General features: G+C 38.9%; 1 protein-coding gene across 13 annotated transcripts in view; it reads left to right on the top strand.

The window, feature by feature from the left end:
- GREB1L (GREB1 like retinoic acid receptor coactivator) overlaps positions 1 to 20,968 on the top strand; it is a 144,617-nt gene that overhangs the window by 101,047 nt on the left and 22,602 nt on the right. For all 13 annotated transcript variants that reach the window (XM_056330835.1, XM_056330834.1, XM_056330832.1 and 10 more), the window contains 9 exons: positions 1,060 to 1,245; positions 7,191 to 7,517; positions 8,371 to 8,499; positions 9,140 to 9,274; positions 11,832 to 12,029; positions 13,904 to 14,084; positions 15,395 to 15,587; positions 17,017 to 17,150; positions 19,258 to 19,597. In XM_056330835.1, the coding sequence (XP_056186810.1) occupies positions 1,060 to 1,245; positions 7,191 to 7,517; positions 8,371 to 8,499; positions 9,140 to 9,274; positions 11,832 to 12,029; positions 13,904 to 14,084; positions 15,395 to 15,587; positions 17,017 to 17,150; positions 19,258 to 19,597 (1,823 nt within the window). The remainder of the gene's footprint in view (positions 1 to 1,059; positions 1,246 to 7,190; positions 7,518 to 8,370; positions 8,500 to 9,139; positions 9,275 to 11,831; positions 12,030 to 13,903; positions 14,085 to 15,394; positions 15,588 to 17,016; positions 17,151 to 19,257; positions 19,598 to 20,968) is intronic.

Here is a 20,968-nt window from a genome sequence, read left to right as displayed (position 1 = left end):
AAAGTAGCGTCAATGTTAAAAGAACATGCTTTTCAATACAATCCATGGAATAATTTGTCATTCCTGAAGAAATGGAGTAGTTCTCAAAGTCCTCACTTGCACAGATAATCCTAATACGCAAAGTTCCCAGAGAATTAACAGGGCCATCTACACTAGTAAATCTGTCAAGGATAGGGTTACGCTTTTGGTTTCTTTTGCTTAATGTTGTTTTCTGGAAGTCTATTCTAAAGCTTTAGCATGGTACTCTTCACAGTTTTCAGAGAAACACTTCTTTATTAAAGATGAGGGTGCCTATGGTCATCAGCTTAAGTGCAAATTGAATGCAGCCCTTAGGCTCTTGGAGAGTTGCCAGTGAAGTCCTCAGTTAGGCTAAATGTTAGTGGCCCTGAGAAACAGCCTCCTGTTAATAGTACAGAACCAGATGTACCCAAATGGATGGGTTTGGCAAAATCTATGTGGAATTTTTTTAAAAATGGAAACATTCTCAAGGAAAAGAGGAGTTAGCCTGTGGTCATGTGCTTTACCTTACAGAACAACATGTTTGTTTAGTTGTTGATGTTTATTTAACCTCTTCATGAAAACAGAATGGAAATGTGGCAAAAAAGTTACATCAATCACAGCAGTACCACAGTGGCTAAATCAATGCTAACGTGACTTATGCTGCTTTTATAATGTTAAGATCAATGTACTTTTACTTCCATTGATTTTTCTTTTTGTACACTGTATAATGGAGAATCTGTATTTAAAGGTCAGGGGGAAGACCCAAATAGATAATATCCTCATCTGTATTTGGGTAGCAATGATTATTATCCTGCTGGTATGCAGTTATTGTTAGTTTTTGCAGATCTAAGTGATCATTTGTTGTAAAATACAGCAAAGGATCACTATCCCATCTCATTTATTTTGTAAGCAATTATAAAGCCAAGAATAGTCACTGATGAAGTATATTTTGCAAGATAACATCAAGGAGAAATTTGGAAATGTAAACTTTGTGCAAGATTTCATGTAGTGCAATATTTTGTGAATTGCTGGGGGTTTTTTTTCTTTCTTTTATCAAAGGTTATGGCACTTTACCTTATTTCTATGGAAATGTTGGTGATATTGTTGTAAGTCCCTTGCTGGTGAATTGCTACAAGATTCCACAGCTGGAAAACAAGGATTTGGATCTCTTGGGTTTGACAAGCAGTCAGCTGCTAAGTGTGGAGAATATGATACTTTTAACTATTCAGTATCTTGTCCAACTAGGTAAGCAATTTGTCATAATCATTTTCTCCTTACGTCTGTTCCACAGCCAATCTTCTGTTTTTGTGCCTGGAAGAGGAAAGTGGCTCCATCTAGTGTGTGTGACTTTGCTACTTTGTTCATCAGGCAAGAAGTGAAGTGAATTTAAAGGCCATACTGCTTTTGCTCTCCATATGGGGATTGACCAGGTCACCTTTGTGAAATGGATTTGCAATGCAGATAACTCATTTGCTTAGGGTATCAAACCATCAGTTATCACAGCTCTTTCTAAGGACACTCAGTCTGTTTTATTCAGTTTTGTAACAAATGCTGGCAGATGTGTGATGGTCATCATTGTTTTGGTGACAGCACCGTTTACATGAAAACCACATTTGTTATTCAGACTAAGGCAAGTGATTCAGTGAGTATCTCATTCTTGTCAATGTTTCTGGAATGGACTCTTTGCAAGTTTGAGAGCAAACTGGCAAACCACGTTTTCTTTCTCTTATTGCAGGTCCAGACATTTTTCCCTACCTTAGAGTAAAAAGCAGTAGTGTTAACAGTAAGGTTTTGGAAGTTAGACAATAATACAGGATAGTGTTGAGAGACTTCTCACAGCAGTCTCAGTCTTCTGTATTTGAAAAGATGCTGCTTATCATAGAGGAGTGAAATGACTTTTGTGAAGAGCACATTGCTTTTCCTGTATTGGGTTTCCTCTAGGGCATCTGTAATAATGATATGAAATGTGCAAATGTTTCTAACTGGTGATAACCCTATTATGTGGGGACCAAATGTGCTCTGTGCAGATTTCACCCATGGGTTCATATGCTTTACTCTTCTCCCTTGATGTTACAGACAGGAAGGAGGCCATCTTCTGCATTGTAATACTCTCCAAGTGGCCTGTTTGCTTTATTTTAACATTCCCTGCCTCAATAGTCCATTGGATGCCATGTTAGAACTGACAGAGGGTTTCTTTATTTTTCACAGGTTGAATGTTTCCTGTTGCCCTTCTCTCAGTGGGCTTACATTTATTTGAGGTTTTAATCTAAATTGAAAAGTTTATGGTCTGTATATTAAAACCAGCTGCTTCACACAGTGCTGGATTGGCAGAGGTAGTTTGCATATTTCCTTCAGAGAAACATGTAACCTTCTGATACAGCATTTCCAATAAAAAATAAAATATTTATTGAAACCTATCAAGTCAGTGAATCACACTCCATAAGCAAATCCAACCTTAGACAGATGCAGCAAGTCAATACATGCTGCAGACTAGAGGAGGCTTCATGTAAATCTTGTGGAGCTGAGTTGACCTGCACCTAATAAGCACTATATCTTCTGCATAAAGCAGTTCCCAATATTAGAGGTGTTTAGTTTGGCTCTTGTTCTCGCTGTGCAATACTGAATAGTTTTCGTTTTGGCTTTATATGGAGATGGGTGCCAGCACCGTAAGATGAAAAAGCCTAATGAGGAGAAAAATAAAAACATTCTGCAGAGCATGGGGATCAAAACATGTCGCTCGTTTGAATATTGTTGCAAACAAAACTGTTGGGATTGTGACAGTTGCACTGAACTGTAGCCTTTATCCCATTTTGTAAAATCAAAGCAGATCAAAGATGATCGGAGGGCAGCCAGCTTCAAAAGTATTTGATGAGGAGAAGAGAAAAATACACACATAGATTTAACAGTTTATTCATGTCAGCCTCTTTATCTAATGAGAAAGTAGGACTAAAATGTTATTCTTTTTTATGGAGTATATTGTGAAAGAGTGAGATGAAGGCAAAGATAAAACAGCAGAGAGAAGATGAAATAGATACTGAGTGGCCTAATTTTTTCAGATCTCAGTACTTGTACAAAATATGTTTGCAGATAACTGTGATCACAGATCTTAAGAATATTATTTATGAAAGTGCTCCTTTTTTGAAAAAAGATCTTAGAATTCCTTTCAGTTTTTCTCTAAGATTATGAAAACATTAATAATTATAGAATAATGCTGTTGTGTTTTCAGAAATCAGCTGAACAATCTCACAATGATATTAGAAATCAAAGCAAACAAAATAAGTGCATTTCTGATTATTTCATTTTAAATATGCTTTGAAGACTATACACAGTTAAAGCTGTGATGGCGAGCCATAGCAGTGCTGTAAATAAATTCCACTGTGATAAAGGAATAAATAACAATAGATCAAGAGGTGCATTTGATTTCAGTGGTTTTTTTTACAGTCTATCTCCTGTACTCATTCAGATTTCATATTTGTTATCCTTGTCAGCATTCATACTGAAGTTTTCTCAAGCTTTGTTTTTGTACTTCAGAGTGCCCCTATTTGCAGTATGGTTACATCCTATCATTTGTAATTATCTGCTTTTTATTGTTGCGCTACTGTTTCTGCAAACACAATCTCATCCTATGAAGTACTAAGGTCTGTGTTTTGGTCTTTCAGCTGGAGGAGATTTCTGGCCATTCTGTTAACTACCTGTTTGGAATAACAAAATCATTCTCCCTTCTCTCTTGTGCTACATTCGAATCATGCATATGCCATGACACCCAGAGGTGTTTTGTAGCTTCAGTATCTAAATGCATATCCAGATTCAAGGTGGGAACATGCCGCTGTCTTCAGTGGAAGGGCTATTCAATCAAAGCAAGAGGTTATTCCAGCAATTCTCCTGGTCTTAGATGGTCAGAGGAGTAGTTTTCTGTGGGATGCATTGTGAAGTGTCTATCCAGAAACGGATGGCATTTGAATATGTTATTTTAAACTTGTTTAAACATACTTGTTTATGTCGGAAAAGACCTTTAGGATTATTGAGTCCAACCATAAACCTAACACTGCCAAGTCTACTGCTAAACCATGTCCCTAAGTGCCACATTTACACATCTTTTAAATACCTCCAGGGATAGTGATCCCCCACCTTCCTGGGCAGCCTGTTCCAATGCATGGCCACCATTTTGGTGAAGAAATTTTTCCTAATATTCAATCTAAACCTCCCCTGGCACAACTTAAGGCCATTTCTTCTTGTTCTGTCACTTTTTACTTAGGAAAAGAGACTGATGCCTACCTGCCTACAGCCTCCTTTCAGGTAGTTGTAGAGAGCGATAATGTTCCCCCTGAGCCTCCTTTTCTCCAGACTAAACAACCCCAGTTCCCTCAGCCGCTCCTTGTAAGACTTGTGCTCCAGACCCTTCACCAGCCCCGTTGCCCGTCTCTGGACACGCCCCAGCACCTCAATGTCCCTCTCGTAGTGAGGGGCCCAAAACCGAACCCAGCATTCGAGGTGCGGCCTCACCAGTGCTGAGCACAGGGGGACAATCACCTCCCTTGTCCTGCTGGCCACACTGTCTCTGATACAAGCCAGGATGCTGATGGCCACCTTGGCCCCCTGGGCACACTGCTGGCTCATGTCCAGCTGGCCGTTGACCAGCACCCCCAGGCCCTTTCCCACCAGGCACTTCCCAGCCGCTCTGCCCCAGCCTGTAGCGCTGCGTGGGGCTGGTGTGACCCAGGGGCAGGGCCCGGCACTGGGCCTGGCTGCACCTCAAACAGTTGGCCTTGTCCCATCGGTCCAGCCTGTCCAGATCCCTCTGCAGAGCCTGCCTGCCCTCCGGCAGGTCAACCCTCCCCCACAACTTGGTGTCACCTGCAAACTTACTGAGGGGGCACTCGATCCCCTTGTCCGGATCATCGATAAAGATACTAAACAGCACTGCCCCAGCACTGAGCCCTGGGGAACACCACTTGTGACCAGTCCCCGGCTGGATGTGACTCCATTCACCACCAGCTGGGCTCGGCCAGCCAGCCAGCTTTTAACCCAGCACAGAGTACACCTGCCCAAGCCATGGGCACCCAGTTTCTCCAGGAGGATGCTGTGGGAGATGGTGTCAAGGGCTTTACTAAGGTCCAGGGAGACACATCCACAGCCTTTCCCTCATCCGCTAGGTGGGTCATCTTGTCATAGAAGGAGATCAGGTTCATCAAGCAGGACCTGCCTTTCATAACCCCACGCTGGCTGGGCCTGATCGCCCGGGTGTCCTGACATGCCACGTGATGGTGTTCAGGATGACCTGCTCCATAACCTGCCCTGGCACCAAGGTCACTGTAGGTGCTTTTGGAAGCACAACTATTTTAATAAGGCCTTTTTCAGATATTAATATATTATGGTATTATTTGTTTTGCGATTTTATTTTCTGAAATAAAGATGAGCCTTTGCGTACTCATTTCTGTGGAGAAGCTTCCAAATATTCCCTTTTAACCTTGACAGGTTCCTTTATATGTACTTATGAAACTGTTCATAATCAAAATAATTATCTATAATTTTGTCTTCCATCTCATCTGATATTAGTTCCACTATTTGTCTGGACAGATGTGAAGACAGACTGTCATGAGCCAAATGTAGTGTTAAACACTTCACTAATTTCAAAATATGTTCTTTTCGGTGCCTCTCTGATAACTACTTTTTAATGTTTTTCTTTTATAAATCATCTGAATGAAATTTTGTGTGTTCTCACACAGAAATCTTTCCATTTGAAAAATTATTTTCATTTTCTTGGATTCACGATGATCCGTGTGTCTGGAGCCTGTCTTTTAAGTACCTCCCTTAATCAGCTTGCTTTTATATCTTTCACTGTATAACATCTTTTTTGTTGTGGTTGATGTGTTGCACATATACTTCATTTATGCAGAGGAAGATTTATTTCTCTGTCAATAAATGTCTATTTTTTTTGTGTTTCAAGATCTTCAAAGACCTAGAATGTGTGATGCTTTCTTAGAAAAGAAAATATATTTCCAAAAGAGAGAATTATTCCCATGCTGTGTTAAATTAGACTCATCAGAACTTTTCAGCTTGCATAAAAAATTAAAACAGCCTTGCATTTACAAGGCTATAGCTGTCCTACCATACTATGGCAATTGGGTGGTGACATTCTCATGTTATTTCTCAGAAAGGCAAAATGACAACAGGTGGCAGTTTTTACAGATTACGTACCATCTGTTATTTGGCCAGTCCCTGCCCTGCTTCTGATACAACCTTTCTGTTCCCTTTTTTTCACTGCTCTTGTTGCTTGTTGTCTTTGGTTCTAAAGGAAAACACAAAACCAAACCCAGCATTTCACATATCTCTGGTATTTAAGTCCCCCCCTTTTTGTCATAGAAAAGCAAGCTGCTGAAGCGTGAAGCCATCTCCTTTGGCACTGACATGAGATCTTGGCAATTTAAGTTATGGTTGCTTTTTACTCTGCATTCGTAAATATTTTTTATCTGTTCCTGAGTATCTTTGACAATGAGACAAATCTTACTGAGAAAAATGTTAATTGAAGCTGAGTTGGGGGACTGATGCTAAGATGATAACTTACATTTCCGTTTTTCAATTCAAGTTCACAATACTTCAAATTCAAAGTTTACAGATGTAAAGTTGCATATACCTCTTTATGTTAGAAGTTTGAAGATTTGCTAAATTAACTAAAGTAAAGAAGAGGTTAAACATGTTTATTTACATCAATGCTTAGTTTACTAGTATGCATGATGAGAAAAAGCAAACAAAAAACACTTAGGCTTTGTCATGCTGCGATTAGTGCTGTGAGGATAAGTGTTTGGATTTTCTTCTGTAAAAAATATGGAGGCTACATGATTAATCCTTCTGTTCCAGGCAAAATGCACATATTTTCCCACTCCCTTGTTTGTCCCACTGGTTTGTGAAGGTAGAAAAACCAGGAGTGAGATGGAATACCTCATTGTTAAAAAAAAAAAAAAAAAAGTCAACAAAAAAAAGAGGTGGGGAGATGGTGGGCAAGGGAGGATTCTAGATGAAAAACCAAGAATAAGCGATGTGGGTAGATACCCACTGAGTAGAGAGTGGGTTTTGTAAATATAAAAAATATGGTGGAGAAGCTTGTCAGATCAAGACAGACGTGATTATTCCTGGTTCAATAACATTTTGATAAGAGATACTGTTCTTTTGTTTGTTTGTTTTCAATGTAGGTCCTGACCAGATACCTCTGAGGGAAGAATTTGAGCAGATCATGTTGAAAGCTATGCAGGAGTTCACTCTGAGAGAGCGATCCTTGCAAATGAGTGCACAGTGTGTCTCTGTGTCACCAGGTCAACTCCCATGGCTTGCTAGGTTAATCGCTAGTGTGTCCCGGGACCTTGTGCATGTGGTCGTTACCCAGAATTCACTGGCAGAGGGCATCTCAGAGACCTTGAGGTCTCTCAATGAAATGAAACATCAGCAAAAGCTACCAGATTATGTCGTTGCCATTTGTACATCAAAGATAAGAGGAAATGAATTCTGTGTAGTAGTCCTAGGTGAGTAATTTGCAGTATGCTTCAAATACCAACGCAGTTTTGTTGAATTAATTTTCTTGAGTCATTCCAGCTTTTTAAACCCCTCTTCTTTTTATTCTCCTTTGTATTGTTACGCTGCAATGTCAGTTTGCTATTCTTCCATCAAGACTTGGAGTACTGATGTCCGTGAGGATCTAGAAAAATAGCTGCCTGCTAGTCATTACTACTCTTTGGGCAGCCTGAGACTTTATTGTTTGTGTGGCTACCTTAGAAAATATCTTGAAGTGAGCCAACGACAAAATATTCAGATTGTCTTTCTGTTTTGTGTAACAGCTGTGCTATTTCACATGGCAATATTGGATTGACCACAGTCTTCTGCAGACCACTGTAAAACAGAATGTGCTTTGTATTGTTTTTACGATGCTGATTTTGAAATTCCACATTGGTGACTGGTTGTGATGTCTGTGCATGAGTGTGTCTGGGTCAAAGTGAATTTTGACTGGTCGTCTTTCCATTGTAGGCAGATAAATCAATGAAGTCAATTTTTAACTCTTTTTCACACTAGGGATAATTACTTTTCATATTTACCCAGAATCATCCATTCCATCTAAGGTACAAATACTTATTTTGCATATCATTTGTCACCCAAGTGTGCAAAACTATGGGCAACAGCTTGCAAAGAACGTGCTAAACCGATATAACTAATTCTCCCATCACTAGCAAAACAGACTTGAGACTGCTTTTCCAGTCTACTGGATAAAGGCAGGGGAGATCCATGACAAGATTAGCATACCCCACGTCTAGTATGAAAAGATTGTGTTGATAGTACACTGTATTAAAGATTGCTCTTGCTTTTTCCTCCCCTCTTCTCCAGGTCAATATCAATCTAGGGCACTTGCAGAAAGCATGCTTACCACCAGTGAATTTTTGAAAGAAATCAGTTACGAGCTCATCACAGGGAAAGTTAGTTTCCTGGCATCGCATTTCAAAAATACTTCTTTAGGTGAGTGATCCTAAGAAACAGAAGTTCTAGCCAAGACAGAAATTTCTTTAGGGTCGATGTGTCTCCTGTTCAGCAGTTAAAGAGCATATGAATATAGGTCTGCCCTCTCCACTGAGAGGCATTCTTTCCTTCTCTCCATTCACTGTGTGTAAAGGAGTTCTCATCTCCTTCACCTGTGCAGTGCGAGTTACCCTGTGGCAAAACATTTCTAGCACTATTTTGTACTGTGCTGATGTAATGTTTTGTACTGTGTTGATGTAATGTAAAGCTGTGTAATGCTGAATGTGATGGCAGGGCACCCGTAAGTGAACGAGTCTTTTTATGTTTGCGCTTTTAGCACAGGTTTTGGAGGTTGTTTTGTAGTGCGTGTTTCTTTGTAGTGATCAGATTTCAGCACTAGCTGTAAAGGCACAGAGCTGAAATGATTCAGCTGTGGTTTCTTTTTTGGGAATTTATTCAACTGTCAAAGCAGTAACTAAAAGAAAAAAATATTCCCCCTCCCTCACTTCCCTGTATCTCCAGTCCCTTGCCCCTTCGCAGATTCGACATCAGCTGTGTGAGAATGTGAGTGTATGTAAAGTTCTACATCATTTGTCTGAAAAGGCTTCCAGATAATTTGGTGTTGCTAATTCTGATCTAGGTGATGATTTGGACAAACTGCTGGAGAAAATGCTACAGCAGCGAGGGGAAAGTGTCATTATTCCTTTTAATGGAGATGTTAGTGAGTGTGTGTCATCTCAGGAGGCAATTGCCATGGTTTCTACACAAGAACCAGGTATTTTTTTTTACATACAGCTGTGAAATGAGTAGTTTGTTAAATGTTAAAATGCATGTGCCTCAGAAGAGTCTGAGGGCACAGCTGCCGTCAGCGTGCCAAGCTTCAAATATTAATACTGCCAGCTGAATATAGCAATACAGCAGTCTCTCAGACAGAAAATCTCTGTAGTAACTTTCAGCAACATTTTCCCCCTATGTTTTATAATTCCTAAGCTAAAATTTGTAATCTTCTGTTGTGCACTAGGCAGAGTAGAGAAGGTGTTCCATGGTAATGTTGGAGTGGACTCATCTTGCCTTTCTGCACCTAGAAAAGGAACATAACCTTGGGCTTAAGGCAAAGGGGAACTGTGTTCTCGTTATCATCTCCCCAGGTGTTCTTCTGTTCCTTAACTTTAATATTCCTCACTTTCCACATGTAAAATAGTAATGATATGTACTACACCCTTGTGCTCTGAGGCTTAAACTTTTAGGGAAAGCGTTTTAAGATCGTGGACTGAAAGTGTTAGGCAAGTGTAATCTATAATTGTGTATTTGAGATGTGTCTTATTCAGCATAATGTGATGAGATATTTAGGTGCAAAAGATGAGCTAGGATTGCCTGTCTAAAAATGCTGATTGTCATTTTCCCATTTTGAAATTCTTTCTATTATTCAGTTTTAACCATACTTACCTTTTCATATGACAATAATGGTAAAAGGTACGCTGAGCTGTTGTGAACACTGAGATTCTTTTAGGTCTAGCATCAAAGCATATTCTTTTTTTTTTTTTTCTTTTTCACTGTGAAAGAAAAGTATGCTTTTGGTTCACATTAGTTAGCTTAAATTAATCAGCTCAGTGTTAGATCTGAATGAAAGCAAGGTGGTTTATAGTCTCCACATGAATCAGAAGATACAATTAGGAAGGCTGCCACGTACTTTGTTCTGGGACCTCCAGAAGGACAAGTCTTGAGTTTCCTCACAGGACTGATTTGAAGGGAGAATGATCTTTAGATTCTGTTACTTTTTTTGTTCTTACGATGTAGTTTTGTACATGTGCTTTTTTAAATGTTCATGTATTCTCAAAATTATTCAGAGCTAGTTTTGTCTTTAAAATTTGGCTATACAGTGGTTGAAGCTACCGACAAGCTGCCTGAATAAAAAAAAGGAGAGGCGAGTCTCTTAGTCACTGAGGCAGATCTTTCTGCCATAGCAGATCTACTGAAATGAACACTGAGGCAGGTTTGAGCAAGATAAGCGCACACCCAAAACCACATGTGTGTCTACATAAAACTAACATACCAGGGTTTTGCCCCAGACACCTTCCAATTTTCATGTAAATTGCGGATTTTATAAAGTGGCTTATTATTTTCAAAAGCAACAATAGTTCTTGTATAGTAAATTTGCAGTAATTTTGGATTTTTCTTTAGTTTTTTTAAGGAAGTTGCCCTAGGTCATTTTTACAATAAGCAATCCATTAATCAGAATTAATTTGTAGTAGAAAAACTGACATAAACAGAAACTGTAATAGCATTATAGGGTTTATCTTGGTAATCTGCAAGTTGAAAATATTCAGGGGCTAGTGAAAAATGGATTGTTGGGCACAGAATTTACCTACTGGAAATACTGAAATACAGGAATATGCTTTTTCTTTGAGGAAACATGCATGCTCTAGTACATATCTACACAGAGAACAAAGCTCCAGTCCCTCACTTCTCTGCAGCTAGTGTTATACTGATATTGAGTTCAAATAAATCCGACACCCAAATTTTGTTAAAAATCAAGAAACATCTGAAGAAATAAATGCCCCCCTTCCTCCAATGATTGAGATTTATTGCCTAGGTCCATTGCTCATCTTCCCTTCACGGTGTTATATTACTATCAGTCAGTATATAGACATACAGCTACCAGTTGTGACTTACAGTGAGGCTCAGTACTTCAGAGATGATGTACAAATGAACTCCCAGCTGACCTGCTGTCCTGGTGAGTCTTTTTGGCAGGATTATCAGTGCAGGCTCGGTTTCCTCAGATTAACAGGTGTGCTGGCTTTTATCCTGTTGTGCCCTGAGTGCAACAACCTCAGCGCCCATGGCTGGTTCTCTCAGCAGGAGTGATGGAGAGAAGCTCCTAAAGGATAACCGCAAGTTTCAGGACAACATTAGAGCTGTGTGTGTGTAGGTATATATATGCATTTTATATATCTACACATGCACATTATCTATATATGTATATACATGCACATTTTGTATGTGTTGGTTCATTTAACAGAATGCATTTTACTATGTTGAGGTTTCCTTGGGTTGCACTGTTAAAAATCCTTAAAACACTTGGGGCATTTAAAAAACAGGCAGCGCTGTACTTGAGGTCACCTGATATATTATAACATTTTGAACAAAAAAAGGAAGTTGACATTTGTGATCTGGACCCAGCTCTCCAGACTGTTGAGATTTATTCTGGTGAGTGATTTTTTTCTCTGATAATAGAGTGTAGGCTGTTTGGAGGGTCATGTTTATTGGGGGGTGGGAGAGTAAACATGTTTCTTGTTGTGTTTTGTTTTCTTTTTCAAACAAACACACTCTAGATTTGGATGTTGATACCTTCCAAATTTACCAGCCACAGCTTACAGTTGCCAGAAAGCTCTTGTCCCAGGTTTGTGCTATAGCAGACAGTGGAAATCAGAGCCTGGATCTGGGCCACTTCAGCAAAGTAGATTTCATCGTTATAGTTCCCCGTTCAGAAGTCCTGGTGCAGCAGACCCTTCAACGGATTCGACAGTCAGGTAAAAGGGAGGGAAGGGAAAAGAGACTGTTAAACCAAAGTATGTGACCTTATGAAATCTTATCTGGAATAAATGGAGAAGTAAGTTGCTCCAGCATGTATTTTGCATGTCCGATATTAGCTCCATTAGCTGGTATCTTTGATGAATTCTAAATATCTTTCTTTCATAACCTGGGCCCAAGCTGTACCATGTAAGTGTTAAAAGAAATTGCCATATTCATGCAGGTCTGAGAATGGTGTGACCTGGAGAAGCGTTCACCTGTCAAAACAGCGAGGGGAGGAGCAAACGCAACTGTTCAGATCTTTTATCCCCTAGAGCTGTTAGTGCCATTTCTTCTAGATACACATTTGTGCATATGCTCTCATACATATTAGCACAGATGTATGTGCAGGAAGCTCTCTTATTAGGTAGATAAATGCCTGAGTAATACATGCACCTTTGCACACAATAATTGCCATACTTGTTTGGATGGTGAGTTTTCTTCTCTGGGGTTCTGTGTCTGACCATGGCAGGTACCAAATGCTTCAAGAGGAACAGGAAAGCCTTAGTGGACAGGTTATAGAATATATCCCCCTTGAGAATGACCTCTGTTATCCACTCTGTTAGTGACTGAGGTGTCTAGAAAAGCATAAGAGTTTCTGTGTGGAGAAAATTACTCTCTAACAGAACTAAGGACTATGTTGAGACCTTTTTAGCTCTTGATGCCTCATATCTGGGAATAATGATGTCTTTAGGATAGTTGTGTGTTTAGGATTTTGATCAGCTGAACTTTTTTCTTCTGCCTTCAGCTTTATCTAATAATAACTTGCATTTGCATTTGAATATGAGTTTCTGATGTAATGTGTCTATGAGTGGTAGCTGTTGGCTTTTCTTCCTCTTCTTTTCTACTCTGAACTAAACAGTCCCACACTTTTTGATTGTGCAGATATGCCCTGATATTGCTTAACGTTGTGGTATCTACCTGTATTTTTTTCTCTGCTTTGTACTATTTTACTACTTAAAGGATAAGAACAAAACAGATTACTTGAAGTATGAGTTTATTTTCCTTTCTAACATAACTTTATGGGGGGTTTTGTTCCATTCCTTGTTTCTTCAGACATAGTATTTACTTAATTTGCTGTTACACACTAAACCAGAGGTTTTCTGGTATCTGTTAACAGGGCTTCATATTTAATTTATTTTTTTTTTTTAAATTAATAGTTTTTACTTTACTTTCTAAAATATTTTTTAAAATCATTAAGTCTCTGGCAAATACATAATTGACCCACATTTCACAGTAGCTTGTTGCTACTTCTTTAATTCAAATGGTGTTCAAAGCCACGTCATGCCTACTTTATGAATATGATGGCAATCTATCATTACAAAAACTGCTGGAGAGTATTTGTATTGAAACAAACATTGGAGCAGGGCATGGAAAAAAGATATGATATGATACTAGAGTTAATTTTATATAAATTTATGATTTTTGCGAAGAAAAGGTCAGGACAACTTTTTCTGAGTCAAGCAGGATTAATACATTAGCTCAATGTGGGCAAGTTTGGCCTAGGATCATGGAGCATAGCCAACTAAGCACTGCTTTGGAAATTTTTGTGGAGGCCTGATTTTTTTTTTTTTTTTTTTTTTTGTCTTTTTGGTAATGTGAGAAGTCTTTGAAAAGTCTTCAGGCACTTTTTGGAAGAAATCCAGAAGCCAAGAAGCACATTTCAGTCCTCATTGTGAGAGAAAATGCATTCGAATAATCATCTTCTTACTAGGGCGTATCAGTGATTTGACAAAGTCCTGATATTGGCAGACAGGTGACAACCTGCTGTTGACACTTCAGTTTTGGATGTACTCAGAGGAAAAGATTTTTGTTGTATTCTTCTTTCCGACAGGTGTCCTTGTGGACTTGGGCCTAGAAGACAATGGAACGGCGTATCAGAGAGCCGAGAAATATGTGGTTCGGCTAGACAATGAAATTCAAACAAAATTTGAAGTTTTCATGAGAAAAGTGAAGCAGAATCCCTATACACTGTTTGTGCTGGTTCATGACAATGCCCACGTGGATTTAACAAGGTAGCTGCTTCGATCTAACAAGGGAAAACCATCCTCTCCCAATATCTTTCAGTCAGGTTTTTCAAAAGACTTGCAGTCTTAGACACCCAATGCTTTCCCTAGGCTTAAGGAATTTTCTGCCTCAAAATCAGAAATCATCTTTTTTGCTTGCCTTCATATTTGTAAACTAGTTCTGATTCAGCTGAAGACAGGTAAGCCTAGTTTCCGATTACTGGATTCCTAAGACGACTGTTGGAGTATGTGCTATTGTACTGAAGTCCATGAAAAAGGGCTGAATTTTGCAGCTTTCTCTGTTCTTGTCTTTTTTCTTATTTCCCTGCTTTTTCTCTACTGAAACCCAAATCTCTTCCATGTTCACAAGGCAGTCATATTTTATTTCATAGTTTTATCCTTGAGGATAGTATTATTTGTAATGTGAGAAGGCTTATAGATATTTAACTGCATCATCTGAAAAATGCCCTCACTACTGTAAGAAAAAGATTTTAAAAACAGCTGTATTGAGTTTGATCAGCGTTAGGTCTAACACAACACAAACACATGTGCAGGAACATTTCTTCACACTGAATCACAACTGGACTATGGAAGGAAGAAATCAGTAAAGCTAATTATTCTGTTCTTGTTCCATGTGTAAACTGAGGAGAACAACCTTGATGTGATTAAAATATGGTGTGTGAATTTGTGGGATTCATTTGAATATCAGAGGTATAATAAATAAAATACATTCCTTGAAGAACAGCTGAAAACAGATGAAAGCAACATTCTTTCTACCTTATCCTCCCCATCACATTTTTGGTACTGTCTTTGCTGTTTTCTTCCGAATTTGGAATTCCTGCATATATCCTGGAGGTGAAGGTAATTCCAGGAGCTGGAGATCAGGACATCAGGAGACTTTTAGGTTCCCCAGTCTTTCAGAAGTTTGCTGTTTCAGGCTGAAAATCCACTGGATTTTGTAAAATTGTTACTATATCCTATCCCCACAGCTCATGGAACCATGCTTCTCAGTGAGAGGGATTTAATCAGCTTTGGCTTATTTTTTGTTTCCTCCATCTGATGCTCTTTTAAAATTGGCACTCTAATTCACTTTCTTATTGTCAGCAGATTTTGGTCCTTTATTTAGATTTTTCCCCCTGTTGCCTGAGTCTACCCACAGAGAACACACAAATGGTTTTCACCTCTATCCCCCTTCCAAAGAGATTTTTGAGCTGTGATTCTAGTGCCATGGTCATTTGGAGATTTTTCTGCAGGAAGAGAGTAATTCATTGAGTCTCAGGATGTCAGTAAGGCAATTCTTTGCATTCTTATTTCTGCAGTGCCATTTCAAGTTCCCTGTCACATGGTGAGCCTAGTCATGGTCTGGCTGATAGAGTTATTAATTGCAGGGAGGTTCTTGAAGCATTCAACCTCCTTGTTCTTCAGGTCAGCTCTTTTCCTTATGCCTTGCAAACGCAGCAGTCCAGGATCAGCTCTAGCAATGAGGTACATTGGATACAATTTGACACTGTGGTAAGTGTTTAATTTTTAATTTTAACTCTGAATTTTAATGTGGACTTCACACCTAACAGAATCTAGCAGATACGTATGTCAGGAGGAAAAATGTTAGGAGGGAGCTTTTTCTCTGCTGGAGTTTGTTCTCTCAGGCTCCAGATACACAGCCCTGGGATGCTGATAGTAGAGGTAGCGTTGATATTTAGGCCCAGGAACTACACATTTTCCTTTGTCCAGTCATGTAATAAGAGAAATTACTTTCTATACTCAGGTCAGAAAAAGCTATGTAGGCTTGTCTGGAGCTGGCTTTCCATTTTAAAGCAGTCTGACTTTTGACTGTAAGTTGTATGTCACATAGCCTTCAAGTCTGTTCATTAATTTTCTGGTACTAATAAAAGTTGTATGCTAGGTTACAAGTTATGGTGCAGTAGGTGCTGTCATGCAGAGAGGAAAGTCTGTTGAACATTTGCTCCATTAGCTTTTTTCATCATTTCAGCCATTTGATTCTGAGGATGTTTTGGCTAAATCCACTTTAAAAATAGCCTTTTCTCCCATTCCTTGTTTGATATATTTATATCAAGTTTGACTTTACTGTGTTGAGTGGACCGTTGGTTTCTTTAAAGTGGTAGCTGTAAAAAATAGTCAAAGTCAAGTAAACAAAATAGTGGAAATGAGGGAGTGAATGAATATTCAGTTTGCTTTTCAGTTGATTTTTAATATCAGCTGTTGTGGTGACCTCCTGTAAATGGTCTAGGCAATATTATGTTTTCCAAAAGTAAAAAATCAACAACCTTCAGTCTTCTGATTAAAAAAATAATCCACAAAAAAAGGGGAGATGGTATGCAATTAATTACATTCCTACTGATTACTAGTGATGTAAATGCACTGGACACCATGCTGTGCTTCCAGCAAAGGCCTCATGAAATTTGAGGCAGCAAATATTCTGCCTTTCTGATTGCTGTCTGCAGATTTATATTCCAGCAAAGAAATTATTAGCTTCTGATTGCCATTAGAGATGTGTAGAATCTAACAGTCAAGAAGAATTTTGGAAATTAATAATCCTTCTGTTTTCAGGTTCTGCTTTAAATAGAGATGAGATAACAGTTCTCAGTAGATAACAAAGCCAGAGATAGGTAGACGGAAAGTAGTTAGCAGGATTCTAGACCCCCCCCTGCAATCACAGGTAGGTGATATATTGAAAAATTTGCAAAGACCTACACCTGTCTTTCCTAGCTGGAGACAAGTAAGTTAAGCAAAAAACAATTTTTGTTTTATTGTATTCTTTGAAACAAATAAATAGGATCACTGAGGGAGAATGAATGAAAATAAATGATACTGCGGTTAGGAATATACTTTCCACTTATTTTCCATTTATTTTTTAAATGACAAAAGAAATTAAAATTGGTTCCAGTTTTCCTTACGTTTTTGCTATCTCTGTGTGGAACAGGATGACACAGCAAGTGAAGACAAGCTGTACTTTGGTTTGAATGAGTACAGCAAATCTCTCCAATGGGGAGTCACAAGTCCCCTTTTGAGATGTGATGAAACCTTTGAAAAAATGGTCAACACTCTTTTAGAAAGGTAAGTAGTAACATGGGAGCTTGAGATTCTGCTTAACTGGGTTCTTAAGGATACAGATATATTTATGAGCCACATCACAGGCGGATGAAGGTATGATGACCTTTGATTTTCATCTTGGAATCTGTGGAGTATGTGCAATTTTTATTTTTGGAACAGATTTAGTGCTGTTGAAGGAGGGGATAGCCTTCATTTGTTTATAGAAGAGATTAGGCCCATTCAACAGCAGTGCAGGCTCAGCTGTGCTACTCTCTTCTTTTGCCTTAGCCCTTACTAAGCTAAGAAGTTACCAAGGGTTTCATACCTCACCACTTCTGGTGTTTCTCTTGTTGAAACTGCCAACAGACTTGTCCATAGTGGCCCCGTTAAGTGACATAATTTCAAAAAAGTAATTTTTGTTATTTCATTAGTTGGCTATGGTTTTTGTTCCTGCAGCTCAGAGCCTGTTAGTACCCTGCAGCTGCCTAAAAAAAGCTACTTTCACAGCATATATCCAAGATATAATTAAATGTGCGCATTACAGGAATGAAGGCAATACTGTTGTTTCCAGCATCAGCAGGACAGATCCATTGTACCAGTTCAGGCTATACTTCTCATTGTATGTTCATTTTTACCAGAACAGGATTGTTCTGGCTTCAGTACTGTTTTCTCCTGTTTTGTTTAGGTCAATGTAATTATTTTAAATGTGTCTATATTTATTAAGTAAAATATACAATATAAAATGTGTTAAATTAGCAAAATAAATAAGTATATCACTAACCCTTAATATTTATTATTTGCTACAAGTATGTAAGTAATAAATGTGATAATAATAAGGTTGGCCAATCTTAATAGGTCAGTTCTTTAGGCTTCTAGTCTTTCTGGTCAAGTCCAATGGAAGAGATAGTGGTCACTATTGCTGTCTTTCAGTTCTTAAAATGTGGATGGGGAAAAGGATGAAGGAGGATTAATGCATGTGCAAATACTACCCGGATATGAGATTAGGATAAGACTAGAAATTAAAAGGAGGTGAACCTTGGAGCCAGGATATGCTTTTGCATCACAGTTTATCAGTTTAGCCTCTCTTTTCGAGAAACTGGGTTATTCCACCTGCATGGGTGAGCCACACAAGCTTATAGGTCTGAAAACATTGCAGACATTTTTGTGTTAGTGGCAAAGGTGGTAGTGGGTGCTTTTACGGGAGGAGGAAGAGTAAAAAGTGTTTTAAAATTTGTTGATTTAACAACTGGCTTAGGGTATACAGAGTGAGCTACTGTATGTACTGGTTAAAAACAGACACAAAACTTTATTCAAATGGATCCCATATCGTCTATTAAATTACTAAAGAAAGAGACCAAAGAAATTTGGAACTTTTAGTTATTTTAGTCACTTGGACTTCTGTGGTGCAAGACTGCACTCAAGGCATAATAGCATAATTTTTTTCTGTATTATGGTGGTGAGTGAACTTGTGGGAAATGTCTAGAAATTGAGTGCTTTTTGGTTGAGTAGGTTTTAATATTTTTTTTTTCTTAGCATTTTGCTTTGTGAGTTCATATTTGTTGTCACTGCATGTAGCTGTAATGAGAGGGAAAGAAACATTGGCTATGTAAGTTAAAAGGCAAAATGGAAGTTCAGATTTGAATTAGAGCTAGCAATCCCTATTGGTAAGTCTAACTTTCTGGTGAGAAGTTTGATAGACGTGGAATTACGAAGTACTTCTCCCACAAACCACTTGAAGCAGTGATGGTATTCCAAGTTCATAGCGGAAAAAACTTGTGGACAGCAAAGCAATTGTTAGCCTGTGCTCTTGGAGTGAGCTGGATCTGAGATGATCCTTATCTCCCTCAAGTTGAAGTTCTTCAGCTAAAATTTTGGCCCAGATGAGGGTAACAGGCATTTATAATTCCTGTTACTTGAGCACAGGACTTGGCTTTTCTGCATTTGGACTATGTTCCTTTACTTAAAACACAGATTTTTTGCAAAATTATTGTTCATGAAAATTGAAGGTTTCATTCTTTGAGCACTACCGAAAAAAAATAGGCACTCCTTTACCACACAGTCCTGGGTTTTGGCAATTTTTCAAGCATTGTTGTGATTTTGCGTGTGCTAACACAAAACTATCTCCTCAAAGGTACCCCCGGCTACACAGCATGGTGATTCGCTGCTACCTTCTCATTCAGCAGTATTCCCAAGCTCTGATGGCTCTCACAACCATGGCCTCACTAAGAGATCACAGCACACCCGAAACACTCAGCATAATGGATGACCTTATCACTTCTCCAGGAAAGAATAAGAATGGCTGCGGCCACATGCTTGTCATAAGGGTGCCGTCTGTGCAGCTAGCCATGCTGGCCAAGGAGAGGTTACAAGAAGTAAGAGACAAGCTAGGTCTGCAGTATCGTTTTGAGATCCTCCTCGGGAATCCTGCCTCAGAGCTTACTGTTGCGAAACACTTTGTGACACGGTTGAAGGTTAGCATAAACTAAATATTTGTTTGTATGCCCACTGTAGTCATCTGACTGTTGTACATGTTTTATGCTTACTCCCACATGTTTACAGATTAATTTTTCTATAGGAAAAGGGTACGTGTTCTGTACCTGTCTCCATGGAATTATACTGTACTTTTGATGAACATAAATTACAGGTTTGTTCCGAGTTTCTCAATATTGTTACTGGTCCATAAAGTCAAACACTAGATGTTATCTCACTTCTTAAATTTGAATAATGTCTGATAGGATTTCTCTCTGAATCTCTGAAAGCAGAGGTCAGATCTCCTTAGACACGCTAATTCTTTCCACCAACTTATCTGTCTACCGTGTTGTGTGCTCTGTCCATCCATCTTCTGCCCTTTTGATAACTGGTAAAGTATGCTGTTTGTCATAGACTTCTTTTCTCAAACCACTGCATGTTGAAAGTCTCTTCTGCCCACCATATATGCACCAGGCTAAACTTCTGCATGGATTTATAAGAGTGCAATTCAAGTATCCAAATCCACTTCCTGAATTAACCCCACTGCATTAAGCAAAGGGGATCAGATTGCCTGCCTTAGGTACCAGCCTGAAAGTAATACTGGTTATCAATCCTGATCCTTGCTCCTAGTCTCACAGAGAGATAATTTTTCTGTTTCTACTATGAGTTCAAAACCACACAGAAAAGGAATTAATTTTGTGAGCCTTTCTTAAAAACCTTGCCTACAACCAAAAGCAGATAAAATGTCCTTTAAAGAAGCTACCACCTCTGCTTCTCAAACCTTGTCTGCAGCAGGAGAGGGAAGAGAGGAAAGTAGTAGTCATGAAGGCAAAAATGACATGTGAGATAACAGCTCTGTGCTGCTGCTTTTGTTAGGTACCCATTAATTCCAACCTGAAAACATTCTGGACTGTGAATCCTGCGAGATCCTCTTTATGGGCCATTGCTTTAAAGGCTTGCAGCCCTTACGCATTGCTGGAGCAGCCTGTGAGGCTTTTAGAGCAGGTCAGGATTGAGAGTGAAGCTGTGCAGGTAAATACACAAAAGTAGCCATTGATCTGGAATACACTAATTTGATCAGACAGAGAATGAAAAAACTTCTAAATAATTCTTATTCCTCCCCCCCACAACATAAGATGCTTTTCTGCAGTAGAGAAAGCTGCAGGATTCTGGACTTGTTTCTATCCTTGCAGGTGACTAGAAAAAAAAAACACTCTAATTTTGAAACATGCGTATGAAGGGAGTGAGAAGAATTCAGTTGCCCAAAGATAAGCCTGTAGTGTGTTTTTAGGTGGGTTGTCTCAGTGGCAGTCCAAAATGATGAAGGTCACCTGTGAGTCTTGCATTGGGCTGCAATACCTGCTAGTCTGGTG

The sequence above is a fragment of the Falco biarmicus genome, chromosome 3, assembly GCF_023638135.1.
Source record: "Falco biarmicus isolate bFalBia1 chromosome 3, bFalBia1.pri, whole genome shotgun sequence".
Lineage (NCBI taxonomy): Eukaryota > Metazoa > Chordata > Aves > Falconiformes > Falconidae > Falco > Falco biarmicus.
This window is presented reverse-complemented; position numbering and strand designations above follow the sequence as displayed.